We start from the raw sequence: 9,456 nt of genomic DNA, 5'->3' as shown, positions 1-9,456 counted from the left end.
CTTTCTCGAACATATAACTGTTTTTATTTCTAAATCGACAACTGCTTTTTGACTTGCATAACTGCTAAATCATGGTGCCTGGCGCCAAGATGTTTCTTCTAGCGTTCTGTTGTATGTTCCCCGCATCGTGAGGAGGGGTTTTAACTGTGAACTGGGTCGTTCCTCCTTGGCATTCTTGCTCAAATGGAGAGGTGTTCTTTATGAACATATTTCTCTAATTTCGAGGCCTCTAATCGCAAGGGGAACAAACTCTCAACTGACCTCGGCTTCGCTCAAAGGCGCGGAGGATTTATCTGGCGAATTATTTCGATTTTTACCTTGGCGTTTTCACTCAAAAAGGGGATGTGTTCTCTCACGAACCTACCTCTCCGCTCACGAGACTTCTAACGCAAGGGAAGCAAGTTTTCACTGAATTGTATATCACTTGAGAAAATATTTCAATCGAAATTCGTCTTGTGACCTCGTTAAAAAACCCTTATAAGGGAAAAAGAGTGTCCCCTAATACCATGTACAATATTCCTGCTTAACTGAAATAAAAATTGAAATCGGCCGCACTTCATGTGCAAGGAACCGAGCCCTACTTCAGCGCCTCAAGTCCGCATACTTCGTCCTGAGGACCTCTGTTTTTCTGAACAAAACGGCCCGTACGAGGGAGACCTGTCGTGAAAACAATGGGGTTGCCTTCTCCGGTACCTGTTGTCTTTCTTCAAGTCCTTGGCATACTCTGCTTCCCCTGTGTACGGTGGTCTACTAGTGACCACAGATACTCCTCTCCTTGTTTTGAGGCTGTTCTCGTAGCATCTCTTAGCCTCCTTCTGATCTGATTTGTTGATAATCATCTTTCTTGTCAGGTCCGGTAGCTTCATCTTCATGTGCCTTATCGACGACACCACCCCTAACCTATTCAGCGTTGGTCTACCCAACAAAAGATTATAAGCATAGGAGGCATTGACGACAAGGTACCTGATGCTCTCCGTACGTGACGCGGTGCCATCCGTGAAGGTGGTCCTCAACTCCAAGTATCCGCGCACCTCTACCTGGTCTCCTGCGAAACTGTAGAGACAGCCGCCATAGGGCCTTAGCATGCCGGGGGATAGTTGCAGTTTGTTGAAAGTCGTCCAGAACATCACGTCTGCCGAGCTTCCCTGATCTACCAGCACACGGTGCACCTTTCTTCCTGAGATTACCGCTGAGATCACCACTGGATCGTTGTCATGGGGGACAACGTCCTCAAGGTCGGCCTTGGTAATGACCAGGTCGATGCCGAAGGCGTCGTCGGTCCTCTGCGCTTCTACCGACATCACCGTTCGTGCGTATCTCCTCCGTTGAGAGGCGGTACAACCTCCTCCCGAAAACCCTCATGTGATGGTGTGGACCTCACCGTGTACGGGGACTTCATGCCCCGGGCCACCCCCTGTTGCCGCCATGTCCTCTGTCCCATGTTTTTCTTGTAAATAATCCCTTAGGAGACCGTTCTTCACCAACTCGTCTAGCTGGTGTCCCAGCGCTAAGCAATTGCGTATGAGATGGCTGAATGCTTGCTGGAACTCACACCAGGCGTTCTTGTTGGGCCCGAGCCTCTTGTCGGTCTTGGGAGGTACCTTTAGCCTCTCAGCTACATTTGGGATAATAATGAGGTCCTTCAATTCTACCACGAAGTCGTGCCTTGGCGGCACGGTATCTCTCCCGCGCCCCCTCGCATTTGGCTTTCTTGGTTGATAGGGTTGCTGCTTCACAGGGGTCTTCATCTCTGTCGTTTCCTCGTGCACCCTTAGGGTTTGAGAACGACCTGTCGCGCGCGCCCGCGTGGGAACCACACATGTGCGCTTTTCACTAACTTCTTCCTTCGCCACAATATGAGCTACCGCGCGGCGCCTTATCTCGGCGAAGGTCTTAGGATGGTTTTGGATGAGTGACTCGCTGAAGGGTCCTGGCACAATGCCCTTCCTGAACGCGTGCACCATCATCTTTTCGTCTTTAAGGTTCAACCTCACCACTTGCGCTCCAAAGCGGTGGAGGAACTCCTTCAAAGACTCTCCTTGATACTGTCTTACATCAAAGAGATCATAAGAGATTGACGGGGGAGCTCGATTCGCGATGTATTGTGCCTTGAACAGCTTTGTGAGTTGCGGGAACGATGTTACATGGCCATCAAGGAGGCTAATGAACCAGTCCATCACTGTTCCTGCTAAAGTGCTCATGAACAGTTTGCATCGCACCGCATCGGAGCCCCCAACACCTAGGTCCTCTGTCCCAGTGAAGGACACCTTGGGCCCTACGAGCGTGACTGGTATTGCTGCATCCATGATCTCTTGTGAGAACAGTGTTGGAAACTCTCTGGGTGGTGTCACAAGCTCCTGATCTGCACTCTCACGCTCACTTGCGCGAGTTTGCAGATCTCTGCGCAGTTCCTCGTTTGAACGACGCAGTTCTTCACTTGTTGCTTGCGACGCTACCAAGTCAGCTTGGATGCGCTCTTGGTTTGCTCTCGACGTGGCGATCTCTTCCTACAGGGCTCACATCGCCTCCATAACTTGTTGCAGGGTGAGGCCCTCACTCCCGTTTGGTGCAACAGGTCCTTGCCTCGTACTTCTCATCTCCTGGATCTTCCTAGTTCTTGCTGGTGGGACAATGTTTTGTATCGTGCCCCACGGTGGGCGCCAAATGTTCTTGCCGGTTGACCCGAAATGCCTTCGTGCGCCTACGTCACTCCTACGTCCAGAATCCTGGTGTTCGCACGTGCCTTTCCTGTGATGAACACTTGAAAAAACAAAGACAAAGGGCACCCTAGTGGCCATTTGCACTCCGACGCTCAAGTCAGTACTAGGGCTAGGAAACACTGAAACTGTGTAACTGTTACTGTGTGTGTGTTTAGCGGTGCAAGGGAATAGCCCCCTTGTCAAGTTTGTTACCTTACTATTTATAGACTGAAACTAGGGTTTCCTCTTTACCCGAAATGGGCCTTTCTGATGGGCGGGCCCAACATTGTTGTTACCTTACTCTCAGGATAACCTAGCGTGTGAGGTCCCTAACCCTAACTGGATTGCAACCTCTGACGGGATGACCACCTGGGTGCCTCCTCGTGCACCTGATCTCTGGGGTCACCCGCCTCTGGGAGTGCCCTAGCTGTTCACGTGCCATGCATGCAGCTCACCCCTGAACGCGTCATCCACTCTACACGCATGGACCCTCGTGATCTAGGCTTCTCCCTTACTGATAATTGGCGTGTGATATGGGATCCACCTCTCGTGGCCCAGCTCTACTGTTTGGGTTCCCGATGTCCGATCTCTCCACACTATCTAGTGGCACGTCGGTACATCCTGATGACCGATGTTTGACCACTCTTGGCTCCTTGGAGCACGTGCTTTGTGAGACACTAGCTCACGTCGCTCGTGGGACCCGCTTATGTGGTACCAACATTACCAGTGGTCAATCAACGCCCGAGGACTGGTCGGCACACAAGCCCCCCCAGTCTCGAGCTGTAACTCGTTCAGCAAAGAGGCTAAGTCCTTGCCCTGGGTGACCTACGTGTCTCTGATCTTAGCCTGATTTGTGGTGGCTGGCTTTGGCTAGATGGATCTCCATAAAAAACACTATTCAAATATTTTATGCCCCAAAAAGCTTTATAAAGAATATTGTACAGACAAAACCCTAGGGTTTTAATTAGTGCTTCAAAATAATTAAGAATAAAACATGATCACACTTCATCTGTAAGATGATATTGTTATAAAAACAACAAATCATGTAAGATGCAAGTGTTTCATGTAACAACCAATACAACACTATGTAGTCTTTTCTATAAGTTTGATAAAACGCACATAAGAACAAATGAAATGCGCACCAAACATCAGATGATACACATAAACAAAGAAAAACCTCATACCTAACATAAATATCAAGTGCTTACTCTATCTTTGCAGGGAATGTTTGTCTGTGAAAGAGATCTATTCAAAATCAGATATCAAAGATCTCTCAAGATGTGAGCTAAAATAATTTCCTTCATCAACTACCTGACTCCAACTCTGACCCAACTATCTGCTTTATACGGAATGGACACAAATCATGAATTTATTCAAAGGGATATACTACCTTGGGAGATAAGCTTTGTTAGTAATCAGGGGCATTGTGAAAGGAAATGAGCAAAGATCGATGCTACATTAAATGAGACAATCATGGTAAAGCTTGTCAAACATAAAAACTAAAAATGCTCAATGTTTATAATTGATCGCCGAACGACTACCTTTTTCAAGAGAATTTTAAAAGGATTTCATCCAAAAGAAACTTTTCTTACTTAGAAATACATGCCTAGTAGCAAAATTGTTGTTATAACTTATCAAAAGCCTAAATTGTGCTACCCAAACTCTTAAAGTTTTGACCCTATATCCTTATAAGCACCACCCCTTACTTAAAATCCAATGAAAAAAAAAATAAAAATAAGAGTTGAATCAACAATAAATAGCTTGCCTAGCAAAATGGTTTTCAAAAACCCAAATTGCACTATTGGAACTCCCAAAGTTTTAATATACCTTCATCAATACTTCCCCCACCTCCCCTGAATTTCAATCAACAATATGTAACTTAAATCTCACTCACTCTATTAAATAATCTCTTTAAACTTTCTTTAATCCATTAACTCTTACTTTCTCAATGACATAAATTTTAGAACTAAAATTTATAAAAAAAAAGTAAAAAAGAATATAAATAATGAATTTTTTAATAACACAACAAATAAATTATTATAACTTATTTACATTCCTTTTATTCTATATTAACTTTTAAATCATATATATTTAAAGAAAATTCAGTTATTACAAATTCACCTGAAATTATTATATAATTAACTGTATTGAAGCAGTTTAAAGCTCTACTTATATCGTACTTTAGAAAATAAACATTTCTAATTAAATTTAAAACGGGTTGTCGAGCATTTTTTGATGGATAAAATGTACATTTCAAAACAAAAACATATGAACAAGTAAAATAAAATAAAAAAATCCCTCTTAAACTGAGCGACGTTTTCCTACTAATTGGTATAATATTAATTGATATTTTTTTTTAATTTTACCTTAATTAAAAAAATTAATGTGATGAAATTGGTTTTAATACAAAGCAAATTATAAAATAATTTAGTAAAATTATTGCACTAATTATAAAATCGTATTTTTTAAGTTTTTTTTTATAAAAAAATGAATATGTAACTAAAGCGAGCTGAGCATTTTAGATACTCAATCCTTATAAATTTTTTTGATTAAATTATATAAAATATTGAGTACATCCTCTGAATTATATAATATTTACAATAAATAGTGAATTGGAAGGACTTATACGAGGAATGCTTTGATTAATTGCTGTATCTTAATCAAAGTATGGTGTGGAGAGACAGGAGTAAGAAATGTGAATAATATTATAAATGGGAAAACAATTTGGAAAAGGAAAAGAGTACACTTTTCTTTTTAAACTTAACTAAACTTAAATGGTGGTGTGTACCCCAGAAACAAGATAAAAAGAGATACTGGAGAAGGAGTTGACCAGAAAGGGGTCAACAAACATGTTATTGTTCTTCTCTACTTTTTTGTTTTCGTAATAACTACCCCTCCAAATTGTGGTGGCAGTCTCTTGGAATAGCAGGAGAGGTAATAGTGCTCTAACTGAATCAGTGATATGGCGCTGGCTTTGGCAGACCCACGACGGCGCCACATAGCACAGCGTTCTCGGGGATGTTGTACTCGTCCCTCAAAGAACCTTCAGGAGTTGGAACACTAATGTAAAGCTGCTGGCCCAAGTACCGATTCTCAGCAATCTCCGACCTCAAATTCCACATTCCAACGTTGTCGAATGTCAACATTATTGCAGCCCAGGACTTGGGGAACACCTGCACGGTGTGCCTGCTCACTCCATCCAGAAGGTTATAGCCCTTCCTCTTCTCGGGAGTCCAAGTGCCAGGCTCAATCCTACAAACAAACAAACAAATTATTTTCATTTCATTTCCGCTTCACAATATCAAGAATGAATAATAGTAGTAGATGTAGTAATACTCACGCCACTGCGAAGAAGGAGTAACCGTTCAAATTGTAGGACTGGACGCTCTTCTCGTGGTTCTCAAAGATGATTTCGATGAAGGTGCGGTATTCGAACTTCATGACGTTGGGAGCCAAGGTGACAGCGCTTCCAAGGTCGGCTGCTGGCTGATCGGGAATGGTGTCGTTCTTGAAGAATTTGCTGCCGATGCCGTAGTAGTCTGAGAGCTTGAGCGGGGTGTCCCCATCAACATGAGAAACACCGTTGATGGCGTAGCGGAGCTTGCCGTTATCCCTGCTGACGGAGTTAACGAACTTGAGGGTGCGAGTGATGTTGATCTGGCCGTAGTGGTAGGAGCCCTGGGGGTTGGGCCTTGCGGCGCTGGCGGTCAAGTTCCAGCGGAAGGAGCGGAACTGATTGAGAGACCAGGCCCAGCCCACGGGAGCCTCGGGGATTTCAGGGGAGGCAGGGCCCTTGCCGTTGGCGTAGCGGATGATGCCCTTTCCGGTGAGGACGGTTTTGGTGAAGCGCGTGGAGGCGACGATGTAGTAGTCTTTGGCCTCTTGGTCAGCGGTGACGAGGACTCCGAAGCACTGCCCAAGGTGAACATCGAGAGAGTCGTAGACGTTCTGCACGGTGTGGGAACCTTCCATTTCCACCAATTTCATCTGGTGGTTTTGGATGCGGAAGTTGATTGAGTTTTTAAGACCCACGTTGCAGAGACGGTACTTGTAGGTCTTGCCGGGGAGCATGGTGAAGAGGGGCTTATCAGTGCCGTCGCCCTTGGCGTTCTGGCCGTTGACGAGGAGGGCCTGAGGGCGTCCCAAGGCACGGCCGCTGTCGAGGAGCTTGGCGAGGGTGGAGTGACTCTTGGTGTACCAGTCACCGGCCAGCACGGTGTAGTCGTCCTCGGGGTCAGCATAGGGCACTGGGATGAGCAAGCGGCTGTTGATACGGAGGCCACCGAAGCCGCCGGCTGCGCGGTGCATGCCGAGGCTGGGGTAATAGAAATAGCTTCCGATCTGATCCTTGACCTGGTAATGGTAGGTGAAGTTGGTGCCTGGAAGAATGGGGCAGTTGGTGCCTGCTACGCCGTCTTGCCAGGAGTTCTTCCTTTGCTGAATTCCAGCCCAGTGGAAAAGGAAGGGCTCGTCGAGGTTGTTGAAAACATTGATGACGACGTTGTTGTTGCTGGTGGAATTGATGTTGGGACCTGGGAATTCACCGTTGATGAGAATAACCTGCTGGGGCACACCCGCCGGAGCTAGGGTCCCGTAGGTTACGTTCCATGTGAAGTAGAGGTAAGGGTCTTCAGCCCTGATCGGGTAGAAGGCCCCTGCCAAGAGGCAAAACAACATCACTGAAATCCTTGTTACCCCACCCATTTCTTCTCCTCTTGCTTATTATTGTTATTGATTACACTGTAACACTCACTCTGTATATTCCAACGTTTCTCTCCTTCTTATATACATCTCTCTCCCTCTTTCCCACCCACTCAAATTCTCCGCTTCTCTCTCTCCCTTCCCTTCTATTATGCTCCCTCCAAACCCGCACTTCCTCTCATTTCCCTTTTCTTTCTCCTCACCCGTTTCCTCTGCCTATTCTTAGAATTCTCCCACTTTTAACACGCCTATTTTCCCTCCATCTATTTTATCCTTTTAAATTTATTATTTATTTATGCCCATGCTTACATAAACACATTCAAATTTAATTACTCTATCATGCCTCTTTCTGTTACGATAATGGTTAGATCAAATTTATTAATTCACAGAGGAACAAACATTCTTTATGTTATTAATTGTGATATAAAGATTTCTCATAAAACATCCTCCCTTAAGCCAACCAGACGTGGCTTAAAACGATCCTATGTGAGATGAAAACAAGTGGCTTGCAGTAAAAAGCATTCGTTACAGAAAATATTTTTACATGTTTTTTTATACCAATTTACTTATGTTACAATAATTCATATATTTTTCACAATATAATAATTTTTTGTCAATACAAATACAAAATAATTTAATGTATATCTTTTTTTCAACCATTAAAAAAACTATTTTTTTATGACAATTCATTCCTCATAAAAGATTGTATGAAGATTTTTTTTTTACAAAATCTAATATCGTTACACCAACACTGACAAAAATATGATTCTATAACAAATTGTGAAGAAACATTCTATGTTATTAATTCTGATATGAAGATTTGTCACAAAAGAAGGATCAGGTGTAGGTCAAACTAAGTTAGGCCTGACCTAAGTCGTGTCTAGTTGACTCAGGCACAGGTACGAGTTCAAGTTGGATAGACTTTAGTTTTGGGTAAGTTAAGACAAACTCGGCTCATGCCGAGCCAAGTAAGGTTGAACCCATGTTGGGCAAGTTGGATGACACCTAAGTCAGGTCGAGTTGGGCAAAGCCTAGGCTTGCTTAAGGTTGATTGATGCCAAGTTAGGATGGGCAAAGTTGGGAAGAACCCAAGTCAAGGTTTAGGTCATATTAGCCTTAGGTAAGTTTGGTCACTCCTTGGATTGAGTCTTGTAGGGCCCATCTTAGGCCAACTTGAATGAGGCCATGTTAGATGATCACATTGAATTGGACCCATGTTGGGCTAAGTTGAGTTAGGCCCACATAGGGTCGAGTGGAGTTGGGTCACATTAGAAGGGGTAGAGTTAGGCTCATGTCTGGTAGGGATGGAAAAGCAGGGCGGGCCATGTAGGCTAGCCCACGACCCACTAAGAAAAAATACGTGACAAACTACCTATTTCAACCTGCTGGCTCGCTTAGGACCGTCATGCATAACTTGTAGCTTGCACAAGCCAATTGCGGGGTGGGGAAGGTTAACTTGCATAACTCACATATTTTAAAAATTTCTTTTTGCACCCTTATAATTTCTTCTTGCACCCTTATAATTTCTTCTTGCAACCTTATATTCTTAAAAATTCTAAAATTATCCATTCCAAATTTTATAATCTAGAATACAAATTTGTATTATAGATTGTGCAATCTCGAATATTGTACAATTCGAAACACAAATTTTAACTTCGAGATTTTATAATTTGGGAAGTCTCTAAATTCTACATTCCGGAATTGAAGAAAAACATTCAATGAAAAATGTCAAAGGGTAATTTGAGTATTTTTTGAAGTATGGGGTGCAAGAAGAAAAGCATGAAGGTGCAGGAAGAAACTACCCTCAATCCCTAATTCATAACACCTTCACGAAATTTGATAATGGATTTTTAATAATTAATAGTGTTTTTTTGTCTTTCTGAAATGCATAGATTGTTTAGGTTTTAATACTCATCAAATACTAAATGAATTAGTAAGACCTTAGTCTTTTTTATAATAAAATTTAAATATAATATCACACACATATATATATATTATTTTTTTTTTTTTTCAAATTAGAATACTAATCATATGTCTACATGTATTATCTTAAAAA

General features: G+C 43.0%; 2 protein-coding genes across 2 annotated transcripts; both read right to left on the bottom strand.

Annotated features, from left to right (window-relative positions):
- Nucleotides 1-1,358: 1,358 nt before the first annotated feature.
- Nucleotides 1,359-2,306, bottom strand: LOC137809186 (uncharacterized). The gene has a single exon (XM_068610323.1). The coding sequence runs from the start codon at nt 2,304-2,306 to the stop codon at nt 1,359-1,361; it is 948 nt and encodes a 315-aa protein (XP_068466424.1).
- A 3,080-nt stretch (nt 2,307-5,386) lies between these two features.
- LOC137810899 (L-ascorbate oxidase homolog) lies at nt 5,387-7,466 on the bottom strand. The gene is made up of 2 exons (XM_068612392.1): nt 6,040-7,466; nt 5,387-5,951 (listed from the first exon to the last, which is right to left on the bottom strand). Exons 1-2 carry the CDS (start codon nt 7,401-7,403, stop codon nt 5,654-5,656), a joined length of 1,662 nt encoding a protein of 553 aa, XP_068468493.1. The 5' UTR covers nt 7,404-7,466; the 3' UTR covers nt 5,387-5,653.
- Between the last annotated feature and the right edge of the window lie 1,990 nt (nt 7,467-9,456).

This window comes from Phaseolus vulgaris, chromosome 2 (assembly GCF_000499845.2).
Source record: "Phaseolus vulgaris cultivar G19833 chromosome 2, P. vulgaris v2.0, whole genome shotgun sequence".
Classification (NCBI taxonomy): domain Eukaryota; kingdom Viridiplantae; phylum Streptophyta; class Magnoliopsida; order Fabales; family Fabaceae; genus Phaseolus; species Phaseolus vulgaris.
This window is presented reverse-complemented; position numbering and strand designations above follow the sequence as displayed.

Excerpts from the sequence above, each read along its gene's own strand:
- LOC137810899 (XM_068612392.1), bottom strand. The coding sequence starts at position 7,403 with ATGGGTGGGGTAACAAGGATTTCAGTGATGTTGTTTTGCCTCTTGGCA. Across the intron at positions 5,952-6,039 it reads TACTCCTTCTTCGCAGTGGC|GATTGAGCCTGGCACTTGGA; the intron begins GTGAGTATTACT and ends GTTTGTTTGTAG.
- LOC137809186 (XM_068610323.1), bottom strand. The coding sequence starts at position 2,306 with ATGGATGCAGCAATACCAGTCACGCTCGTAGGGCCCAAGGTGTCCTTC.